This window comes from Trachemys scripta, chromosome 4 (genome assembly GCF_013100865.1).
Source record: "Trachemys scripta elegans isolate TJP31775 chromosome 4, CAS_Tse_1.0, whole genome shotgun sequence".
NCBI classification, from domain to species: Eukaryota; Metazoa; Chordata; order Testudines; family Emydidae; genus Trachemys; species Trachemys scripta.
Window position 1 is genome coordinate 113,266,223 of NC_048301.1, and position 24,649 is coordinate 113,290,871.

The 24,649-nt window shown below is 49.1% G+C and overlaps 1 protein-coding gene across 6 annotated transcripts in view; it reads right to left on the bottom strand.

The window, feature by feature from the left end:
- Positions 1–261: 261 nt before the first annotated feature.
- SYT12 (synaptotagmin 12) overlaps positions 262–24,649 on the bottom strand; it is a 61,198-nt gene continuing 36,810 nt past the window's right edge. For all 6 annotated transcript variants that reach the window (XM_034770454.1, XM_034770457.1, XM_034770458.1 and 3 more), the window contains 4 exons: positions 11,437–11,652; positions 9,793–9,913; positions 7,929–8,062; positions 262–4,256 (listed from right to left, as the gene is read on the bottom strand). In XM_034770454.1, the coding sequence (XP_034626345.1) occupies positions 4,083–4,256; positions 7,929–8,062; positions 9,793–9,913; positions 11,437–11,652 (645 nt within the window). In that variant the 3' untranslated portion in view covers positions 262–4,082. The remainder of the gene's footprint in view (positions 4,257–7,928; positions 8,063–9,792; positions 9,914–11,436; positions 11,653–24,649) is intronic.

A 24,649-nucleotide genomic window follows, 5' to 3' on the forward strand; every position in this document is an offset into this window, starting at 1 on the left:
CAGCCCCCCCCTCCCCCTCCAGAGCACTGCTTTACCGCGTTATATCCGAATTCATGTTATATTGGGTCACATTATATCAGGGTAGAGGTGTACTAATGAAGTTGGGCTCACAACCCCTCCTGGGAAGGATTATTGTCCCCCCTTTAAGGATGGGGAAACTGAGCTCCCCTACCTATGTTCACACTCACACAACCCCACACACTTTACAATCATGGTCAGTTTTTAGCTCCAGCATGCCAAAGAAAACAACTCTGCATGAAGTCATTTGCCAAGTCTCCTCGCTGTTTATTTATCTTTCAGCTGGAATGAAGGGCAGGTGCTGTAGTTCAATACACCGAGGCTGACAGGTCTTTAAAGTGATAACATAACCATTTAAATACATCGCACAGCTACGGCAAGATGCTAGATACACTTTTCATATAACACCTCCCCCCCACCGCTGGCACATTGCTCTACTCTGCTATGATGTAAAGCTGAAAAAACAATGGCGTGGAGAGAGCGGATTATTAAGCATTCAAAGTACAAATTTTAATTACCGCCATTGTTGCTTTTTGGTGGGTCCCATAAATACCGTTAACATTTTCATTCTTCTTTGCACCGAGCATTATCAGAGGCTGCAGCCAAAAGCGTTTCGGCCTGGCCTTGTGCTCCCAAATGGATCTGATGCTCGGGAAGGATATTTGCAACACACACATTTTAAGGCCAGAAAGGAGCATTGCGATCATCTTTTCTGAGCTCCTGTATCACACAGCTCAGGGAATCTCACCCAGCAATTTCCGCATTAATAACTTGGTGGTTGGACTCCAGCATAGCTCTTAAAAAGACATCCAGTAATGATGCAGTCTGAGTGATAGCCCAATACCACATATACGTCGGTATCAGAGCCAGGGCTAAAGCCCCCTTCTCCTGTGTCTTGGTACAGAGCCTTAATCATAAGACCATCCTTGCTCTGCTTCCATCATAGAGGGAGCTATAACTGGGACACTAGGCCATGTAAATAAAACGGCTTCTAACCTTTGTCTGAATCAAGACGGGGGGAACATTACACCTGAGCCAAAGCCCACTGAAGTTGGCCTTTAACCAGGCCCAGACAGCCAACAAAGTTCAAAGCCAACATCAATTTATCCTAAAGCTTTGTGAAGAACATTTGAGAGCAGGAGGAAGGAGTTTGACACAGGGCCAAGCCCAGAACGCAGTGCTAAGGAACAGCCCGCCCCCCCCCCCTTTGACTAGCGATGTAGGAAGCTGCTGGAGCTGGGAAGTTGGTGAGTCTCATGTTCACAAAGCTGCAATTGTTGGACTTGACAGACTTCCCCACCATTTGATTGAGGCATGTGACAAGGGTGATTCACACTGAAAACAAGCATGTTTCTCTAGCAAAGGGGAAGCCCCCTGGCTTGGGGAAGTAGCACTGGGTACGCAGCATGCTCTCGCCCAGTGCCTGCTGCCCAATGGCACTGTGTGCCCAGGAAGCTTGGGCTTGCCCTCAAGCAAGTAGAACCCAGGAGCCCTGCCGGGCATTTCAGCTGGGTCCATAAGCTGCCTGGCTCCTACACAGGTAAGATGAGGGGAAATGGGGGCTCCCCAGAGCATACCGATATTTGGTTCTCACCTCCCCTAAGCAATGAGCATGCTCCAGCCCCTAAGGCTAACTGTGCATTCTGGAGCAGGGGGAGCCCTGCTAATAGCTTCATACCTGCCAAGACATGGCAGCACCTAGCACAGCAGAGGTGCAGTCTGAGCCCCCTTTCCTGTCTTTTCTGAATCCTCACTGACTACAAGTCTTCAAGGCAGCAAAGAAACAATGCGCCATTGCTTTGATCACCTCTTCTACTAGCTTGGGTATCCCATCCCAGGAGAGTACAGGGCGCAGCCTGACCAAGACTGCTTTAAAGATACTATCCCTGGGCTGTGAGGAAATATGGGCTGGCTGCATCCAGCTGTGCCTGCTTTTGATGGTTCTGCCCAGATGCTGAAGCCAACTCCCCCACCGCATGCCATTTGGTTGGACAGAGGTAGAATTAAACGGCTGACTGGTTTTATTTCCCCTCTATTAAGTAATTTCTCCCTTCATTTCATGGAAAGCCCATCACAACAGAGCACTGATTTCAGGCCCTCTTATGCCTCAATGAGCAACACATTTTGGTTCTTGATGGCTTTTCCAAGTTCAAACATGGCAGGAAATGGGCGTGCATTCCACCTCCACAGCTTTCAGCAGCAGCTGGTTCTTCTGAAGAGTCTCAATCAGTTTTTACACTGCCCTGAAGCAAACAAACACCAATTGTCCCCAATGAGACTGAACTTTTCCCAACTCCTAAATTCAAAACTGAGAATCAGGTGCCCGCCCCAAAAATCACGAGATTGGCTGAAATATCATGACATTTTATACAAATAATAAATTTGGGGTTCTTTACATTTGCGTTGTAGTGTTTGAGCCCTGAGTGCTCATGTTTTCAAGCTTTTCTCCATTATCATGAGGGCTAGACACTTAATTTGGTTAGTTAGTTTGTTTGTTGTTTTTGTTTTAAGTGAGTTTAGCAAGTAACAACATGATTCCAAGAGCTGGGGCTTTATGGAAAACACCAAAAATCATGAGATTTGCAACACAACTGTGATAGCTGGCAACCCTGGGTTTATCTTGACTAGGAAGAGTGGCTGAGCTGAGCCTGGGATAAGCTGGCATGTGCTAAACTTGACCGCAATTTGATCTTTAGGTGGGGACTGAGTAAAAACCGAGGCTTACACTGTTGGGGTGCCCAATACGAGACCCTGTGGGCCTGGCTTCCAGAGGTGCTGAGCACCCACAATCCCAACTGAAGGTCTGCAGAAGCTCAGGAGCTCTGGAAATTGGCACCAATGTGTCTCAAGTTGGACTCTAGAATTGGCTGGAAAACAGGAGGGGAAAAAAAAGAAATCAGCTGTTTTGTGAGTAGACATTTCCCCACTTTTCTGGTTGGCATTTGAAATTCAAAACATTTCACCCTGTTCCATAGTTGGTCAAAAAAACAGGAGTCACCAATATGTTATCAAATTCCACCACCATCCCCATTTTTTCCCAGTCAGATTTTGATGACATTTTTAATTGAAATTTGAAGAATTTCAGCCAACCTCAAACCCCCAAAATGGAGATGGAGACCCCCAAAATCCAAGAGTCCAAGGTGCTGAGGGCCCTCAACTTCTACTGACTGCAGAATCGAGCCTTTGAGAGAATGGACTATGGAAAAGCGGGGGGTTCACTGAAATGGTAAAGTGCAGTATGAGTTCTTCCTAAAGGGACTCTCCTTTAGGTTCATATTATGCTTTGGGAAATATCATTCTTTTTTTAAAAAAGGCTGCTCCTTTATTAAAAATGCCAACATTTGTATTCCCTCTGCTCACAGTTTAGCTCAGAATGTCCAGTAATCAGACGGGGAAGATAAGCACCCGCTATTTCTGGAGCTGCTCACTGTGCCTGAACTCAAGTTTTAAATGGGGAGCCATCCAGAGGAGGAACCAAAGGACCCCTCTCTTGGAGAAGGCACTATTGTCAGGGTAGCACTGTATTAAAGCCATTGGCCCCTGCACTGAAAACACCCGGTGGTTAAATGCCAGCCTGGCCATTATGTAGATGGAAATCCATGTGGCTAAACTCCCCCCAGGCACTGTCTTGAAAACCTGTGGGGCTAAGCCCACCATGGGTGCCAGATCACAAATTTACCCCTAACCCTCTTAAGTCAGTGAACAGACCATGCTCTATTGTGTAACGTTCACTGGAAAATAAAATCACAGACAATTAGGGATAATGGGACTCCCAAGCGGGTGTCACTGGAAAGGAAGTGCTAGGGAGGAAGTGTTTGCCCGGAAGCTACTTCTGTGCATAATCACACTTGAGTTGCTTCTTCTCTCAGGTTTTAGTCCACTGAAGCTTTCTCAAGGATCTGATTCAGTGACTTCCCCTGCTGCTCCTTCTTACTAAATGGAACTTGTGAAGAACATTTGGAAAAATAGTTTATGTCCCACGTACCACTGTCCATTTGCCAAGCATATTTGCTTATGGGAAGTCTAGGCACCATGCAAGATACTCGCAGAGTGTAACTTTGCCCTTAATTTCGTAGAACTGGGTGCCACATGGACACTGGCTTCCTTAAGGTGGCCAACATCTGGTTCCAGTGCGTGATGCCCATGCCACTGGCCGACGGGCCAATGATGACATGGCCAATGTTTTCCGCTCTCCCATCTTCGCAACACTCTGCCACCGTCACCCGGAGAGACAGATCCTGGAGGGGCACAGGAAACATTACCAATGTCCCATTGCATTATTTATTTCTTTGTATTGAGGTAGCTCCTCAGAGCCCCAGTCACAGACCAGGACCTATTCTGCTAGGCGCTGTACAAACACAGAACAAAAATTGAGTCCCTGACCCAAAGACCCTACTGCAATCTAAGCACAATTTGATGCCCGATGGCAGTGAAAGGCAAGGGTCAAGTATCAGGAGTGAGGTGGTGCTTGAGGTATCCCTGAAAACACAGTCTCCAAAATCTCCTGAGAGTAGGTTCTTATGAGACTCAAGGGGCCAAACTCTGAGAAAAATCTACTGGATTCCAGGGGAGTACAAGCTGGGGAAACTTACGCTAGCACAGTGTGTCTGTGACATCTATTAGACTCACACTCACTTCCCACTTCAGCCCAGACCTGAAGAAGAGCTCTGTGTGGCTCGAAAGCTTGTCTTTCTCACCAATAGAAGTTGATCCAATAAAGGATATTACCTCCCCCACCTTGTCTCTGGAATATAATAAATAATCCTGCCAACAACACACAAGGTGGAATAGTTTCCCATGGGAGTGCTGGCTCTGCATAAAAACCCATAAGCCTTATTTTTGTCACTCAAGTCAGCAGATCTGAATCTGGACACACAGAGGGAGCTGATCTGCTGAGGGCCTGGGAACCATGTATACACAGGCCCATTGCAGAGTAAAAGCCCACTTTAATACTAGCGGATAGGGTAGCTTTGGTTACTGCCTAAGGGGTCAGCATTACGAATAATTAGCACTGGAGAGTGTAACTCAGACCTCAGCCCAAGGAATATTTCCATTGTGTACCGAGTACACAGCAGCCCCTTTCTCGCATGAGCTGAGCAATGGAATCGGCTCCGTGTGAGCCTGCATGCAAAGTGGAGATTACGCTGGTTAGTTTAGCGACCCAGCCCTGCTTTTCATTATGTCCCACGCTACTTCCAAAACAGAAATGTGTTAGTCTCTAAGGTGCCACAAGGACTCCTCGTTGTTTTTGCTGATACAGACTAACACGGCTACCCCTCTGAAACTAAGAAGAAATGAATTGCAGAGACAAGTCCACAGCACATTCTCTCACATCCCAGCCAGCTGCCGGGAACAGACAGGGGACCTGCTCCCGGGGGCCCTGAAGTCAACAGGCATCTTCCCACAGAGTTCCTTGCTGAGAGTGGCTTGGAGAGAAATGACCCTCCCCTTAAACTCAAGATGGAAAAAACAAGCCCAGCACTACTTCTTCCTACTTAAGGAGCTCCAGCACAAAGCCAGTGCAATTCTGTTCATGTAGGTGGCTGGGTGGAAGAGCGTTCCAGCAGAATAATATCTGTCAGCACCACGAGGGCCAGTTTACGCCAGAGTGATGCTGATCTGGTTGTCTATTAAATTCCCCTTTGTAGAAATCCTCCTCTAGAGCTACGACTGCTTTTCAACTAGGCCAACCCCTGAGAGCAGCTGAGCACCAGCTCACAGTGCACCACGCCGGCTGATGTCACACAGGGTAGCAGACACTCAGCACCCTTCAGGATACAGCCTAGAAACTTTCACTCACAAGGAGCCCGATCCTGCTGGGAGGTGCTGAGCATCCTTTGCTTTCGTTGACTTTAATGGGGGCCCCAGAAATGACCCCAGCAGTTCCCCTCTTTGAAAGCCTTGTCGTTAGAGATGTGTCTGAATGAGACAGCCTGGATTTTGAGTTCTGGAGCAGTTTAGTTCTGGAACTACGCTTTTTGCCTTTCCATACTTACCATGCAAAGTTATGCTCTGTCCATCAGCACTAGACAGAGTGGGTCAGAAAACGATGGTGTGTATTACACAAACATTTCAAAAGAACAAGCATCTTTTCATTTTGTTTGAAACTTTCTGTTAATTGCTTTTTATTTTCCCCTGGTTGTGAAATTTTAAACAACGCGTCATTTTGGTTTGGAAAAAAAATAACTTGCTTTCACTTTTTTAAGTCTTTTACCCAATGGAAAAAAAAGGGGAGGAAAAAGTGGGAGCAAGTGGGTTCCTCCCCCACTGAAATGAAACTTTCCGGAAATTTCTGGGGGGAAAAAAAAGGTCAATAAAAGAATCCTTTGGATCAAAATGTAAGTTTTTCATGAAAACTTCCACTATGGTGGAAAAAAGCATTTTTCATTGAAAAAAAGTTTTGGTGGGAAATTTCCAACCAGTTCTAATCAACATGTTTCTGATTCATGCCTTGGTATTTATCCAGTTCCCTTACGTTTCAAGAGCGCGACTGCATTACTGACACTCAGAGAGACGACATTCCCTTGCCTGCCAAGGCTTCCACTTGCTGCCTTTGCTTCAGAGCTGTGGCCCACTGAAGACAATTGCCGGATCTTGCTCCAATCAGTCAGTGAGCGGTAGACCCAGCTATTCCATTTGTTTGGCATGGCCGACTTTCATTCAAAAAGCCCATCTCTCCCAAATGTTCAACCACAAATTCCCTTGTTACAGGCTGGAATCGTTTACATGGGATGGATGTCAGGCTAAGCAGAGGGCAATTTCCTGCATTCCCTTCCCTACACAGAGCTCCAGTCCCATGTTTGCTTCTTCCCAGCCATCAGGGACTGCATCTCTACCCGTCTCTCGTAGATAGCTGTATAGCCCCATCACCGCCGCACCTCCCAGTCTTTAATGTACTTATCCTTACAGCACCACTGGGAGGTGGGAAGTGCTATTAGTGCCATTTTACAGATGGGGTACTGAGATGGCACAGATAGACTAAGTGACTTGCCCAAGGTCACATAGAAAGTCTGTGGCAGAGCAAGGAACTCCACCTGGGTTTCCTGAGCCACAGCCTAGCCCCCTAACCACTGATCCACCCTTCCTGTCTCCTGAGTCCTTGGACTTACTGAAGCTCATTTTCTGAGATTTCCTCTCCTGGTTGTTTTGAAAAGTCTCAAGTGTGTTTCATCGGCACCTGCAGCTTTATAAGCTACAGATCTAGCTTTCACTCACTGCCACTCTAGCCATTTTCACTGACACATTCATTTCCTTTCTCTTTGTCCAATTCTCCCTGAACTCAGCGCTATCACCCTCACGGTGGGAGGAACAGGAGGAAACCCCTGGCAATGTTGTTATGGCAACCATACCTTAATAGGCTCTTTCCTGTTTCCATGCCACTGAAGAAAGCTTCCTCCTTATTATCTGTCCTTTGAAGGTGTCTCCTTCAGACACGTTTATTAGCTGCTAACACCAGAGCCTCTGACTTGCTAAATGAAATTACTCTCTGCTTTCAAGCCAGGCAGTGATCCTGGTTAGATCTCCGCCATTGGCCCTCCTGTTTCAGCTGCAGGATTTAATTTTAATGTTTCTCTGATTTGCACCAGGGAACTCACTGCCCGAATCTCTTCCCTGATATAAGAAGCAGTCAAACTCCGGGAGATTTCAGAAAAATGTAAATGTCAGGCTAAGGATGAGTGAAGATTTACAGCTCAGTCTGTAGTTCTAGTTACATACTCAGGCCCTGGTGTACTGTAATTTCCGTGATGTGGGGGAGGAGGGAAGGTGCAGTCTTGAATGCACCCTGTTGGGTAGACCCAAGAGGCAGGTTTGGGTGGATCTCATGAACGGTGTAAAGTTTTCTGGCTTTAAAAAAAAAAAAAAAAAAAAGTTACAACTCTTCAGTCTGCCCTTGACTAGGAAGTTCTCACCTGTAGAACGATTGCGGGCACTGAGAAAATCATGGCCTCATTAAACACCGGATTTGTGTCACCTCTCTTCGCAGCTGTCTTCTTCTTGCTGATCTTCCTCCCGTCCTGAAGCAAGTACACTTTGACGAAAGGATCTGTTTGGACAATGGGAAGCAAAGGACCATCATTCACCAACTGTCCTCCACCCATAAGCAGAGACAATGCTGAGTGAGCGCAGGGAACACGGCGCCTCAGGGAAAAGGGGTATATGCACAGTAGCTCAGAGATGATGTGTAACTGGTCATGGGGAGGCATATGACTTCTCCATGTGTTGCCACTGCAGAGTGCGGGGTGGGAGTGACTGAGGGGCATGGGAGGGGGCAGGAAGAGACGGATATGTTCCTGTCTATTTGCTCTGCTCTCCCCCACTCTCTAACACCCTTGGCGAGGCCCTTCTCTCCCCCACCTTTGCTCCCCATGGGCCCTCCGCTCCCAGCCAGCCCCACAGCGGCTAGTGCGCCGCATCCTGAACCCCACCCCAGCGCGGAGAAACCGCAACCGAGTTTAGGAAAGCGCTGACATTGCAAAAGCCTGCCCCGGGCCAGCGGGCGGCATTTCAGCACAGGTGCTGCTGGCCCCTGCCTGGAGGTGCCGCCCCTCTCCCGGTGAGGTGAGGTGGGCAGGGGCTGGAGCAACGAGTGCGGGGCGCCACAGGGCAGGTGACAGCATTGACCATTACTAACAAGGATGGAGCACAGCTCTCGGAGCGTGGGGGTTGCTGGACTTGGGACAAGTGGGGCTCATGGCTGAGGTGAGTCAAGGGGTGGATTCCTGTCGTACAGGGCTGGCATCCCTGAACGTTCATCCCTAGCGGGGCATGTCCCACATTTTGAAAATCTCTGAATAGAAGCTGTTGCTAAATGAAAGGCAGATATTGGGGGTGGGGGAAGACATAACCCCCCCCCACACACACACACGTGTTGCTTCTGCATTAGCTCTTTGGGACAGGGACCATCTGTTTGCTCTGTGGTTGTACAGCGCCAAGCACAGCGGGGTCCTGGTCCGTGACTGGGGCTACCAGGCACTACCACAAAAATAAATAATGTAACCTGTTAATATGCCTGGGGGTGACTTGAATAAACTCCCCATTCACCTGTGGCAGAACAGGCCCTTCCCATTTAACTAGGGGACCCTCGGTGACTATAATGAGGCAACAGAAAAACTGTGCCTGTGAGCGATGCTGCCTCCTAGTGGCTGAGCAGTACAGAGATTAAGTGCAGTGCCTAGCGCAATGCGGCCCTGTCTCTATTTGGGACTAATACACTACAAACAAACAACTGCCATCGCTAGCAGCTCTACGCAGGACCGACGAGAGGGGGGGAAGCCGGTACAAATTACCGGGTCCCGGCGGTCCGGAAGGGGGCCCGGGGCCCAGCTTCCCCCCCCCCCCCCTTGTCAGCCCTGTGTAGCCAGTCCGCCCTTGCTGGGGGGCCCGAAAAAATTCCGGAAGGGGTCCCGGGGCCCGGCTCCCCCTCCCCCCCGTCAGCCCTGTTTGGCCGGTCCACCCTTGCTGGGGGGCCCGAAAAATTTTTTTCACCAGGGCCCGAACCCGCTCTTGTTGGCCCTGGCTCTACATGATCCCCTTGGCTCAAGTGCAAGAGGCCTGAGGTTTTGGAGCTCAAGTTCTGGGCCTCTTGTCTGAGCTCCCCAGAGCTACAGCTGATTTAACAGGTGTGGAGTGCCTGGACTCACTGCAGCTCTTCAAGCACTAATGCAGCGGAGATGCACCCTGGGCAGCAGTTCTAGCAGGGGAAGCCGCAGGCAGGGCAGAGCTGCACGGACCTGGCCTCTGGCCAGAGCTGCTCTTTCATGGCCTCGCACTCACCTGCTGTCATTTTGCTGTTGGTCCACACGAGGTTTTTGGCTTTAACCACAACGACCGTCAGCCTCTCCGCTGTGGGTAGGTAACTAAGAGACAGCAGGATCTCTCCCACCGAGTCAACTGCCTGCAGGGCACGTAAGGCACCATCCATCACCCAACAGCAAACGTCGGCAGAAATGACTCATTCACAGATAAGAGGGGCAGGAGAAATAGCTATCTGGCAAGGAAAGCTTTTCCCTGAACGAGGGCAGAAGCCAGGCAGTGTAGCTATAGCTTACAGAGGCTGACCTAGTGGTTAGAGGCCAGCACTGGGACTCAGGAGACCTCAATTCTCTGCTCTGCTACAAACTGCCTGTGTGACCATGGGCAATTCACAGAGGGTTTGCCCATGCTATGGGGTGGCTGTGTCACTGTAGCCCCATAGTGTAGATGTGCGTGAAAATGGGAAAAAGCTGTTGTCACTTCACCTCCCAAGTAATGGGAGCTAGGTGGACAGAAGCAGTCTTCTATCGACGTACACTGGGGGCTTAGGCTGGCAGAGCTACAGTGCTCAAGGGAGTGGACTTTTCACCTCCCTGAGAGTCTTAGCTTTGTTGACCTAAGCTCTAAGTGTAGACCAGGCCTTAGTCTCTGTGTCACAATTCTTGCAGATGGGGAAAATAGCACTTCTCTACCTCACAGGAGTGTGGCATGAATAACTACATGGAAGGTTATGAGGGGATCAGATAATATGGTGTGGAGGCCACATAAGTACCTCAGAAAGATAAGTGTCATCTTCATGTGTGACATCCAACTGTCATTGATGGTGGCAAAAGCAGAGGGAAATCCTGATCACTTCCCCCTATTCTCCTTTCTACCTTGCCCCCATACTGGGAGAAACAGGGGTCACATTGATTAAACCAAAAGGCAGCGGGCTGGATTCTCACTGGTGTAAATGCTGACTCACACCAGCTGAGGATCTGCCAGTGAATCTAAACGCAGAAGAGGAAACACTATTTCACCTCAGCCTTTGGAGGTCAATGAGATAAATATTTTCACTGCTTTTCAGAAGTCAAGGACTCTTACTGAATTGAGCTGGGTCTGAGCCAACCCCAGAACCAAACACCTGAACACTTGGGAAATTTGGGTCTGGACCTCAGCTTTGGATGGCCCTGGCTCCTCCCCATGAATTACGATTTGAGCTCTGCAAGTTGAGATAAGGATGCTCACGTTTCAGGGTGTCAGCTGATGGCCTGCAGGGAGAAGGAGGGAATTGCTCCTCCCAGGTGGATCATTACACAATTGGTAAGGTGCATTATGAGGGCAAGGGGCCGGTTTCATCTCGCTCCACAGCAGGAAATGTTGGCCATTGCCATGCCACTGCACAGGAAGGATGACCAGATCTGGAGTGACATCATATCCTGTTTTCCCCGCTGAGCCTCCAGATCTTGTGCTTCAGCATCAGCTCTGGTTTCCAAACCCAGCAGTAAAGGTGAAATTGTCTCGCACTTCATGCACTGGACAGCTCTCGCTGGGGAGGTAATCAAACCCAACACTGCCTGTGGCTGACCCAGTAAGTACAGAAAATACAGCGCTTATCTTTCATGCCCCACTACCTCCTTTTCAGGGAGCCCAGCTGGGACCAGCATGCAGACAACGAGCGCTTACCTTGTTCATGTCCTGCAGATAGAGCCAAGCATTGAATGGGCGGCTGGCCAGATCCAAGTCCAACAGCTTCAGCTCTGCTACCCCGGTGCTGATGTTCCTCTCGTCCTCATCAATGCCAAAGACAGAAAATCTCAAGCTGTTTTCCTCCAGCGCAGACGGGTCCAAGGGGATGGAAAACTTCTCATCAAAGAAGACAGAAAAGGCACTCCTTTGAATCTGCCGAGAGAAAGGAAGGTTCAACACTACGGCTGCAGGAGACGAACATACTACTATGGGGAGTTACTTGGGGGAGGGTGTTCTCCTTTTAAGAGCCGCTGAGACCACCTGGAAAGCTCTGAAAAAGATTCCCTTCCCAGGCAGTAAGTTAGCAGTTTAGTACATCTCTAAATGGCCAGAACCATGGGTTCAAATCCCACCAGGATTGACCCAGCCCTATGTACTTCCAGGGTAGAGACAGATAGAGCTTCATGCAGTTTACTGGGTGGGGGGATCTGCCCACACAAGACCTTAAGAACCAAGGTTCTCTTTGCTTCTGTTGGTAGAAAGTCAGGGCAAAGTTTTCAAAAGGGCTGTCCACTGATGCTTGTTTTGCCAGCCTCACAGCTATCCTCCCACAATGTGCTAGTTATGTGCTTACACTGCCATTGGTGACACCAGACATATCTGTGACCTACCTCACAGGGAGCCAGGAGGCTTAGGTAGTTCCTGTGTGTAAAGTGCTTCGATAAAAGGGGCAATCAAGAGTAGGAAAGTCCTTGTGTGAGGAGCAGAATTAAAGCAAGTTACGGCACCTAAAGGATGGCTCCTTGCTCCAGATGGAGGATGGATGGAGTCCTAGAGGACTGGAGAAGGGCAAACATAGCACCTATCTTTGAAAGGGGGAACAAAAAGGATTCAGGGAATTATAGACCACCTAGTCAAACTTTGTTACTTGGAAAGATACTGGAACAAATTATTAAAGAGTCAATTTGTAAGAACCTAGAGGATAATAGGGTGATAAGTAATAACCAACATGGATTTGTCAAGAATAAATCATGCCAAACCAACCTAGTTTCCTTCTTTGATGGGTTACTGGCCTAGTGGATGGGGGAAAGCCACAGACACGATTTATCTGGAGAAACGTGGTCTAGATAAAATTACTATAAAGTGGGTGCATGACTGTTGGAAAACCATACTCAAATCGTAGTTATCAATGGTTTGCAGTCAAACTGGGAGGATGTATCTCATGGGATCACACGGGTCTATTCTGGAGCCAGTACTATTCAATGTTTTCATTAATGACTAGGACAATGGAGTGAAGAGCATGCTTATAAAATGTGCAGATGACACCAAGCTGAAGGAGGGGTTGCTAGCTCTTCAGAGGGCAGAATTAGAATTCAAAATAATCTTGATAAATTGGAGAATTGGTCTGAAATCAACAAGATGAAAGTCAATAAAGACAAGTGCAAAGTACTACACTTAGGAAGGAAAAATCAAACGCACAGCTACAAAATGGGGAATATCTGGCCAGATGACAGACCTGCAGAAAAGGATCTCAGGGTTAAAGTGGCTCACAAATTGATTACACTGCTCTACAGCCAAAATGCTTCTGAAATAAATGTAGTCAAACTTTACTAATTCTGGGTCACTGAGAATGAAAATGATGTTTAAAATTGTTGATTGGCTCTAGTTTTCAAGATATACTATTGGGTCAGTATATATAACCCTTGACTTGGGAATGGCGGAGGATAAGTGAGTTATAAAGGGAAGGGATCTCAATTTAAACCAGAAATGACTAAAATACATCTTTGTCTGGATCTATGAATAAATCTATGACTGGGTTTGGACAGTACTTGCTTTTTAGGCAAAACAATGAATGATGCAATCTGAAGCTGGTATTGCATCATACATGATATGAATTGCATCATGTTATTCCTAGAAGTCATGGATGATGCAATCATAACGAAGCTTACATCACTCTGCTGAACAAATTGCCCTATATCAGCTCTAGAAATCATACAGTGTCGTGCTCTCTTATTTGTCAGTGTTTGATTTTGCAAAGGGACACATTTCTGTTTAGCCAAAGTGAGCAGAGATGCCTCGTACTTGTGTGAACAGTGCAGATAACTTCTGCTATGTTTGTGGTGAAGTGACTTTTGCATCACAAAAGCGCACTATAACCACTATGGTTAAGAAAGCCTATCACCTTTATTTTGGCTGCAAAATCGGAGATCAGGACAAGAGGTGGGCCCCACACATATGCTGCAACACTTGTGCAACAAATCTTCACCAGTGGTTGAACAGGAAAAGGAAATCTATGCCTTTTGCAGTGCCAATGATTTGGAGAGAGCCAACAGATCATACCAGCAATTGTTACTTCTGCATGGTGCCTCCAGTTGGGAAAGGTGTGTCAAAGAAGAAAAAGTGGACTGTGCATTATCCAAACTTTCCATCAGCTATACGCCCAGTACCCCGCAGAGAAGGACTGCCGGTTCCTGCTGCACCAGAATCATTCTCACTTGAGTCAGACGAGGAGGAGGAAGAGGATGAAACTTCTGGTCCTGAACCATCAATGTCACAGGACCCACATTTTCTCCCATCCTCCTCCTCTGAACCACACCTCATAACACAAGGTGAACTGAATGACCTTGTCAGGGATTTGGAACTACCCAAGCATAAGGCAGAGCTGTTGGGCTCCAGACTACAGCAGTGGAATCTCCTGGCAGGTGATGTTAGGGTTTCCATGTTTCGTGACCGTCAAAAGGATCTTGTCCCATTCTTCTTCATGGAAGGTGATCTTGTAGCCTGCAACAACATCGATGGTGTGATGGCAGCCCTCAACATCGTTCACGATCCAGATGAGTGGAGACTGTTCATTGATTCATCGAAGACAAGTCTTAAAGCTGTTTTACTGCACAATGGCAATGTTTTGCCATCAATTCCAGTTGGTCATGCAGTCCATATGAAGGAAACCTATGACAACATGAAACAACTTTTGAGGTGCATAAACTATGACCAACATCAGTGGCAGCTTTGAGGCGATTTGAAGGTTGTTGCTCTCTTGCTTGGTCTGCAGACTGGATATACAAAGTACTGCTGTTTTCTCTGCGAATGGGATAGTCGTGCAAGAGATTCCCACTACATCAAGAAAGATTGGCCACTCCGACAGTCATTGGAGCCTGGGAGGAAAAGTGTTCAGCATCCAACACTTGTTGAATCAAGGAAGATTTTGTTACCATCCTTACACATCAAGCTGGGTCTGATGAAGAACTTTGTCAAGGCCATTGACAAAACACAAGCAGCTTTCAAGTACCTCTGTGGAAAATTTCTAAGGTTAAGTGAAGCTAAGATAAAGGAAGGGGTCTTTGTTGGTCCTCAGATTCGTGAACTTCTTCGAGATGATGCATTTGACTATGCACTGCGTGGCAAGGAACAGACGGCATGGAAAGCCTTCCAGTTAGTAGTAATAAATTTTCTCGGAAACAACAAGGCAGACAACTATAGGTTGTTGGTGGAAAAACTCCTCAAGGCATACAAAAGCCTTGGTTGCAACATGTCACTAAAGATACATTTTTTGCACTCTCATCTAGATTTTTTTCCACCAAACTGCAGAGCAGTGAGCGACAAGCACGGCGAGTGATTTCACCAGGACATTGCAACAATGGAGAACCGCTATCAGGGCAAATGGAGCCCATCAATGCTTGCAGACTATTGCTGGACAGTGACAAGAGATGCTCCATTTAATGAATACAAGAGGCAAGCCAAGAAGCAGCGAGAAGACACTGAATAGGACTAAACTATGTACATAATAGTTTTTTGCCTTTTGTTTCATAATAAATTTTATTTATATAACCCTTTTGCTGATTTTTAAAGTGTTACATAAACAGGACAGGTGAAATATTATCATGTAAAGCAACCATAAACACATGAAAAGATGTAGGTTTACAATTTATGATTAAAACTCTACTATCTACACAATATACATAGACATAAAATGTAAAAACCTAAATATCTTAGAAACAGTAGCCAATCAATTGTTTTAATTGTCATATTTGAATTCAGCACATCAAAATACATAATAAATAGCACATTTTATCTCTGAAGCAGACGACTTCTCAAAAATTGTAGACCAGTGTTATGAGTCAACAATGTGATGCAATTGCAAAAAAGACTAATATCATTTTGGGATGTATTAACAGGGGTGTTGTCTGTAAGACACAGGAGGTAATTGTCCTGCTCTACTCAGCACTGGTGGGACCTCAGCTGGAGTACTGTGTCCAGTTTTGGGCACTACACTTTAAGAAAGATGTGAACAAATTGGAAAGGATCCAGAGGAGAGCAACAAAAATGATAAAAGATTTAGAAAATTTGATCTATGAAGAAAGGTTAAAAAAATCAGCATGTAGTCCTGAGAAAAGAAGGCTGAAGGGAGAACCTGACATGTCTTCAAATACATTAAGGCCTGTTATAAAGAGACTGGTGAGCAACTGTTGTCCATGTTTGCAAGGTAGGACAAGAAGTAATGGGCTTAATGTGCAGCAAGGGAGATTTAGGTTAGATATTAGGAAAAGCTTTCTAAGGATAAGGATAGTTATGTACTGGAACAGGTTAGTGATGGAGCTTGTGGAATCCCCATCATTGGAAATTTTTAAGAACAGGTTAGATAAACACCCATCAGGGATGGTCTAGGTCAGGGGTTGGCAACCTGCGGCACATGTGCCAAAGGCGGCAGGCAAGCCAATTTTTAGTGGAACTCTGCTGCCAGTTGGGGTCCCGACCGCCGGCCCCGCTCAGCCCGCTGCCAGCCTGGGATACCAGCAACCGGCCCCGCTCACCTCGCTGCACTATTATTTACTTTACATACAACAATAGTTTAGTTATATAATATAGACTTATAGAGAGAGACCTTTTAAAAACATTAAAATGTATTACTGGCACGGGAAACCTTAAATTACAGTGAATAAATGAAGACTTGGCACCCCACTTCTGAAAGGTTGCTGACCCCTGCTCTAGGTTTACTTGGTCCCTCTTCAGTATGGAGGGCTGGACTAGATGATCTCTCGAGATCCCTTCCAGCCCTACATTTCTATGATTCGATGGGGAAATTGAACTGGACTTGCAAGGCAGCTAAATAAGCAAATTAAGGTACATTAGGGCAGTGGCTTTCAACCTTTCCAGACCACTCTACCCCTTTCAGCTTTGTCTTGCGAACCCCCAAGTTTCACCTCACTTAAAAACGACTTGCTTACAAAATCAGACATAAAAATACAAAAGTGTCCCAGCACACTATTACTGAACAATTGCTGACTTTCTCATTTTTACCACAGAATCACAAAATAAGTCGACTGGAATATAAACATTGTACTTACATTTCAGTTTATAGTATGTAGAGCAGTATAAACAAGTCATTGTATGAAATTTTAGTTTGTACTGACTTCGCTAGTGCGTTTTCTGTAGCCTGCTGTAAAATTAGACAAATATCTAGATGAGTTGATGTAGCCCCTGGAAGACCTCTGCGTACCCCCAAGGGTATGTGCACCCCTGGTGGAGAACCACTGCATTAGGGGAAAGAGATGGCTGAGACTCTTGGTACATAGCTTTTTTCTCCTGTGACATGGGGCTGTGGTGAGGTTGTTACATTAATGAGCACTAGGTCATCCCTAAATTCCTCCCGTATAAGCATACTATGATTCTACAGGGCGAGATCAAAATCACAAGCCTGTTCCATAGGAATAGCTGTCCCCACATTAGTGCAGAAATTTCAAAATAGGACTGAAGGAAGCACTCCAGCGGAGAGCTGCTGACGCAGAGAAGGTTAGGGATTGCTGAGCAATCACTATTACACAACTCCTGAAATGAAGCGGGGGGGATGCAGTGTGTGGTGCACAGGTAGGCTCTGCAGAGAGAGAGAGAGTGTGTGTGTGTGTGAGTGAGAGAGAGAGAGAGATGGGGAAGCTCTAGAGACACCAAGGCTTAAAGGAAACCTGGGAAGGGCAGTCAGAGAACCCCACCAGATGTGGTATTAACAAGTGACCCCCTCCCAAGTAGTGGGGCATTTGCGGGGGGCGGGGGGAGAGTCTGTTCGATCCCTCCCCCCATTGCTGGTTCCCTCTCCATGTGACACCACAGCATGCAACAGACCAGCCAGAGAACAGAATGGAGGAGAGGGGTTCGCTGACCTACCAGGACATCATCTTGTGAGGTGCTGAGTATCTTCCGCTGAAATCTGTGTGGGTTGTGGGTGCTCAGAACCGGGCAGAATGTGTGTGTGTGTGCGCAAGGAAACGTGGGAATGTAGGGGCAGGAGGGAGGATAAATGGAGGGGGAGAGTGTGCAGGGGAATGGGAGGAGAGAAACGGGCCCCTTCCCACTAAAGTGCCATAACAGGTGGCCTACCAGCTGCAGAGGGTCAGACGTGGCTCCTCAGAGATTCTCAGTGCTACTAGGGGATCAGAAGAATGGGTCCTGTGGCAAGAGCTCCCTCTGCCTCCCCAACGTTCCCAGGGACACTTAGGACTGAGCGATGGACTCCCATTGACTGTGCATGTGGCAGCATGTGGTGTTCACCCGAGGCTGCTGCACTGGGCTAGCGCCAGTGAAACCTGCCTGACAAAACAGAACCTTGGCCTGTGTTTCCTGCATCCACTTCCATTCCCTGGGCTGCAGGCTGGAGGAGACATGATCCTGTCTCGTGGGGTTCCCCCCTCTCCTCTAGCTACCTGGGTAAGCCATTCCAGGAGGGACTCGGTGGTCAAAAATTTGACGTTTTAATTTTTTCCCTTTTCTCTGCTTCCTGTCCTAAAGCAAGGCCTGATCCTACACACCCTTATCCCCGCCCATAGTCCTTCACTCATGGGAGTTGGCTTAAGAGACCACCTGTGAAAGTTTGCAGGATCGGCCCCCCGTTGTGTAGCAGTGCTGTGCACTATTAAGACCTGTCATCCTCCAGCCCAGAGGTTGCCACATTTCAATGGCAGGCAGAGAAATGCCTGGATTAGGGTTGCCAACTTTCTAATTGCATAAAACCGAACACCCTAGCCCCAACCCTTCCCCCAGGTCCCACCCCTTCCCCAAGGCCCTGCCCCCTGCTCACTACATTCCCCCTCCCTCTGTGGCTCACTCTCCCCCGCCCTGACTCACTTTCACTGGGCTGGGGCAGGGGATTGGGGTGTGGGAGAGGGTGAGGACTCTAACTGGGGGTACAGGCTCTGGGGTGGGGCCAGAAATGAGGGGTTCAGGGTGTGGGAGGGGTCTCCAAGCTGGGGCAGGGTGCAGGAGGGGGTGAGGGCTCCAGATAGGGTTGCGGGTTCTGGGGTGGAGCCAGGGATGGGAGGGGGCTCTGTGCTGGGGCAGGGGGTTGGGGGGCAGGGGGATGAGGGCTCCATTTGAGGTTGCAGGCTCTGGAGTGGGGCCAGGGATGAGGTGTTTGGGGGGGGCTCAGGGCTGGTGCAGGCTTATCTCCAGTGACTCTCAGTCAGCAGCGCAGTGGGGGGGGGGGGGGGCTAAGGCAGGCTTCCTGCACCCCGGAAGCGGCTGGCTCCTAGGCAGAGGTGCGGCAGGCAGCTTTGCGCACTGTTCTTGCCTGCAGGTGCCGCCACCGCAGCTCCTATTGGCCACGGTTCCCGGCCAATGGGAGTGCAAAGCCGATGCTCAGGGTGGGGGCAGCGCGCAGAGCTGCCTGCCAGCAACCTACTGGCTGCTTCCGGAGCACAGCGCGGAGCCAGGACAGTTAGGGACTAGCCTGCCTTACCTCTGCAGCACCGCCGACTGGACTTTTAATGGCCTGGTCGGCGGTGCTGACTGGAGCCGCCAGGGTCCCTTTTCGACCGGGTGTTCCGGTCGAAACCCAGACATCTGGTCACCCTATCCTGGATGCCTGGGGTTGGCTGTCTGGGATCCTTCTGGAAGAAATCTGCTGTAGAACAGAAGATCTATGATGATGTATAAAGTTATTTATCTCATGAGAAGGTGAGTTGTACCTAGTGCTGTATTCTCTCGCTTTAGTATCTGCTTGGCTAAAGGATTTTAATATCACACATTTAACTGAAAAGAACAAGTAATTAGAAGAGGAGCAAACTAGCCGCCAGCAATTCAGCTGATGCAAGCCAGCCTCTCTCTCTGGTGAAGTTAATGGGGTTATTTCCACCAGCTGAGGATCTGGCCCCTGAAAGCATGTGTCCCTGTGAGCCTCTCCCATGCCTTTCTCTGGCGGTGCCTCTGGGCTTCCTGTCTTTCCTTGTGCTGTTTATTTTGTGACTGCCTGGATATTGCTCTCAGATCTGCAGTGCCACGGGGTGGCTCCCCAGCTGCAGCCTGCATGCCAGCACATCCGGAGAGCACTCTGATTCCCTGCCACGTGCTCCCTTGGCCTCTCCGGAGAGAATTCCTCACCCTCCCTGCAGGGCAGGTTTACAGGGAACTTACACCTGCTCTCTGGGTAAAATCCAGAGGTAGATTTAGAGTTAGTGGGGCCCTGTGCTCAGCTTCATTTTTGGGGCCCATCCTGGGGACCCAGCCAAGAAAAAAAAAACACTCGCTCTTATCTCCCCCTATCCCTGTTTTTCATTCTTTTTTTCTCCATCCTCCTCCTATATTATAAGTAATAGGAAGTAAATGAAAACAAAGTGAGGTACCTTGATTGGTTTTGTAGTCTAACTTTTTTTTCACAGACCACTTGAAAATTGCTAAGGCAGACCACTTAATGATCTTTCCAAATATTGTTTGTACCGTTAGCTAACTATTGTAAAGCACTTTGGATAAGAGCGCTTTATAAAAAAAAATGTGAAAAAACGTTGGGGTGCAGGGTCTGGCCAGGAGTTAGGATGTGGGAGGGGGCTCAGGGTTGGGGTGTGGGGTCTGGGAGGGAGTTAGGGTGCAGAAGCGGGGTGGGGGTTGGGGTGCAGGGTCTGGCCAGGAGTTAGGATGTGGGAGGGGACTCAGGACTGGGGCAGAGGGTTGGGGTGTGGAGCGCTTACCTGGGGTAGCTTCTGTTTGGTGCCGGGGGTGCAGGTGGGGATTGGGGGGGTGCAGGAGCTCCCGTTTGGTGCTCAGGGTGGAGGTGGGGATGGGGGGGCAGGATTCAGGGCAGGGGGTGTGGGTGGGGCTGGGTGTGTGTGGGGGGTGCAGGAGTAAGGTCGGGGGCTGGGTTGTGTGTGTGTGTATAGGGGGCAGTGTGCGGGGGGGCGCTCAGGGCTGGGGCAGTCCCAGTTGTGGACGCTGGGTTACCTTACCTGGGTCGCTGCCCCGCCCTGCTCCTGTTCACTGCCAAAGGGAGCTGTGGCGGCAGCAGCACGTGAGAGCGGAGATTCCCCTGGCCTGCCGCTCCCTTCTCCTGGCCTTTTTCCAGGGGCCGCCAGCAGCAGTGCAGCCAGGGACTGCACCTGCATTGCCCGGCGTCCAGAGGAGCAGGGCAGCAGGACAGGCGCGGGCGGACACCCCACCAGGGGAGCACACACGCCTGCCCTACACGCCCCCAGCCGGCCCCTCACCTGGCCGCCTGCTGTAGCGCACGGGGCCGCCAGCGCCAGCCAGCAGCAGGAGCCCCAGGAGGCAGCAGGAGCCCGGCTCACCAGCTGGGAGAACGCACCACACACTGCGCCTCCAGCACGGCTCTTAAATGGCTCCCTCCCTGCTCTCCCCCACAGCTTCTGCCCCCGCAGTGGTCCCCCTGCAGGGAGTGCTGGATGGTGCTGGGCTGCCCGGCACTGGGGCCCCCTGTACTTGGGGGGCCCCATGCCAGGGCACTGCGTGTTTCATTGTAAATCCGCCTCTGGTAAAATCCATACAATTGGCTACTCCCTTCCAAATAATGCACTGGGCTCAGTGTGCTGCCTGGAGTGCTCTCTGCACATTTACTCCCCAGACTCTGCGCTGACTCACTTACAAGCCAGTCACTGAAGCAGTATCAGCCTCCAAATTGCTAATGGCCTAGAGGAGTTGATGGCCGGAGAGGCAGAGTGGTATTACCTCCAGCAGACGCCAGACTCAGAGGTCACTACAGCTCTTATAAACTAGAGCTGGGCCTGACCGAGTTCACGGGGTCTCACCTCCCTGCCCCACAGCTTTGTGGATGTTCACACCCAGATCAGTGCCCACTCAGAACTTTGTGACTTCTCTCTCTCTCTGTAGTGAGCCAATCTGCAGTGCTAAAGGCCTGATTCTGCTCTCACATTAGGTTTACACTCCACTGAGTCCAAAGAAACCATCTCTGATTTTACACTAGTGTAAATAAGATCAGAAGCAGGTCTTAACCCTGGCCACCTCCAGATGGCGGAAGGTTGGGCTCAGCTCGGATTCTGCACCCAAACTTAGCTGAAAGGAGGTCGTCCAGCAACTGAACAGAAAAGTTCTTCCCTGTCCCCTGCTGTTGAGTCTGGGGTGCTCTGCACTGCCACTGATGCAGGCATCACAGCAATTAATGACCAAATCTACTATCCAGCAGGAAAACGGCTTCATTCCGAATGGGACAGGCTGTTTCTAACTGATCACTGCAGTGGCTGCATTGAGAAAGCATCTAGTTTGAATCAGGACAATTAGAGCTTTCTCTGAGAGCATGAAGCCATAAAGCAAGCCCTTCCTCCTCCATCCCTGCCTGCTTTCTCTCAGTCCCACCCAGTGTGCGTGGGAGGTTTGCGGCATAGAGGAGAAAGCCTGCAGTGCTAAGTCAGGGACTAGTGCACTGTCCCTGAAAGGCAACGTTGTCCATTACAGGAAATCCCCTCCCCCACTGGTGGGAAGGAACTCAGCGGAGCTGGATTTCTGTTTCACTGGCTTCTACTTAACAGAGGCAAACGATGCAGTTTTGGACCCAGCAGCCAGGTCATTGGTGCAACAGCATCTTTTGTTAGCAGCAGAGCTCTCGCATGCATGGGATTGTGCCAGGTGTTCTGCCTTTCAGCTCAATCCGGCTGCCTGGTCCATGCTTCACAGGTGAGACAGACTCCTGTGCTAATAGCCTGGCAGCGAGGGGGAAGTGCACTAAGCAGAGAGCCTGGAAACCAAGGCCATGTCTCCGCTCCAGCGGCATGGCTCTGGCAGTGGGGCTGTGCTGTAGACACTTCCCACGCAGACAGACGGGGTTTTCCCATCGGTGTAGTTACTCCACGTCTCCAAGAAGCGGTAGCTAGATCGACGGTAGAATTCTTCAATCAATCTAGCCATGTCTACACTGGGGGTTAGGTCGACCTAACTTGTGCTCGGGGCACAAAATTTTTCACAGCCCTGGGCAATGTAGCTAGGTCGGTCTAATTTTAAAGTGTAGACCAGGCCTGTGAGGTCCGGTCTCACCTCTCCCTGCTGTTTACACTTCACTCAGTATAGAGCAAGGCCTTGTTACTTTCCAGAAGACAGCCAAATAGCATCCTGGCATTTTACAAATTAGTTACATGAGAGACTGCATAAGAGCTCACCAGACAAAGCTTGGACTAGAAACCAGGTCTGTAATACAGCAGCTGCTGAGGCTTTTAGCGCCAAAGATCCCAGGTACCAGCCCCATTCCAGGGAGTTGTGTTACAATGTCTGGAAATAAGGTCACTTTCCTCCTGAGGTGTCAGTTAGATTTGTCAACAGTGACAGGGTCTGTTTTCCCCAAACCTGGCAGCTTAGATGCTTTGCTGTATTCATTCTGAGACAGGAACTAGAACCGAATGGCTGGTTGAAACACAGTATATAAAAGGAGGACTCATTGCCTGACTGGGTCCCAGTTCTGCAGAGAATTGATACAGCACCAGGGGGGAGTGGGGCTTCTTAGCCATCTCCCTCCCTGTCCCATATTCTCCCACTGACCCCATTCCAAGGAGGGAGAGGAAGTCCTGAAGGAAGAGAGGGATGAAAGCAGCCCTCTTAATAAACACTGACAAGTTTCCAGCCATCTGACCCCTGTTGCTGATTCAATGTGCATGTTTCCATGACAGCTGCGGGGGCCAGAATGCTGGTTTCACAGGCTCTGCACAGACACATAGCTAGGAAAGTTGGGGTGCTCCTACCAGCAGCTGCAGACGTTAGGTTCCAGCAGCCCCTGGGGTCTCCAGTGTAGTAATGCAAAGAAACTCCATTGAACAGATGGGTGAACCTGAAGGTTCAGATGAGATCTGGCTAAGCTCCCACTAGCTGAGCTGGGAAAACACCTTGGATCTGAAAAATGGGAGAAGGAACTCACCCAATCACAGGCTTTTTGTATCCATTCAGAGTCAGAGGCTCTGCTGCTCCCGCTTCCTGCCGTGGAAGTGCCAACAGGCACAAAACCCATAAATTAATTTTTTTTTTAAAGTGAATCAAGATTTTTTGAACCCTCAAGACAGTTCATTTCAAGGTTCAGCCAAAGCTCAAGGGGCTCCTGCTCCTGTCTGATCCAGTCCCCCATCCATAATGAAGTGGGTTGACACCAGTGACCCTCCAGGTGTGAGACCCTGAGTGCTTTTCTATATTCAGCAGCAAAGCAAAGTCCTAGGGAAGGGAGCACTCTGTATTGCTCTCTAGCGACTCCTCTGGCAGACCCTAGACACAGCAATTCCACCGGGGTACACCCCAGAAGTGCTGCATCTGTCAGTTAGTTATCATAATGGGCTGTCATGTCTTGCCACAGGACATTTGAAAGGCAACTCCTCCCCCTTCACTCTCCTATCACATCCGGAGCGCAGGGGCCTGCAAGAATTAATAACAACGCATGCAACTGCAACCGTGCAGGGAAATGCTCCCTGCTCTGTCTTTGGGCTTCGCAATGTCATCACCAATAGTTACATTCACTTTCCCCAGCTGACTCCTAATTTACTCAGCCCCAGTTAGAAAAGCAGCAGGAGTCAGGCCCATCGGGCTGTACTTGTGTCAGCTTCAAGCACTACCTGGCCTGCTCAGGGCTAGATGAGAGAGCTGAACCAATGCCCCATCTTGGTGTGAGGGCCTGCAGGCTGTAGAAATGCAATGTCCAGATCACCCATGGTCGTTAAAGAAACCCTGGCCTTTTTACAACCAATGCATAAGCCCTGGTGTCCTAGCTAAATTCCAAAGTGAGTAGCTGCATTGAGATTAATCCCGTAAGCACTCTGCTTGCAGAACTGCAGTGAATGGGCCGTGCATGGTCACCCAATTCGGAGCACTCACATTCCCCCCTGCTGTTAATCTGCTGATTTAGGGTTACCATATTTTGTGCCTCCAAATGGAGGACACTCCCCAGGGCCCCGTTTATGCACAGACACGAGATCGGAAGAGCGTCTGTGCATAAACTGTTTATGCACAG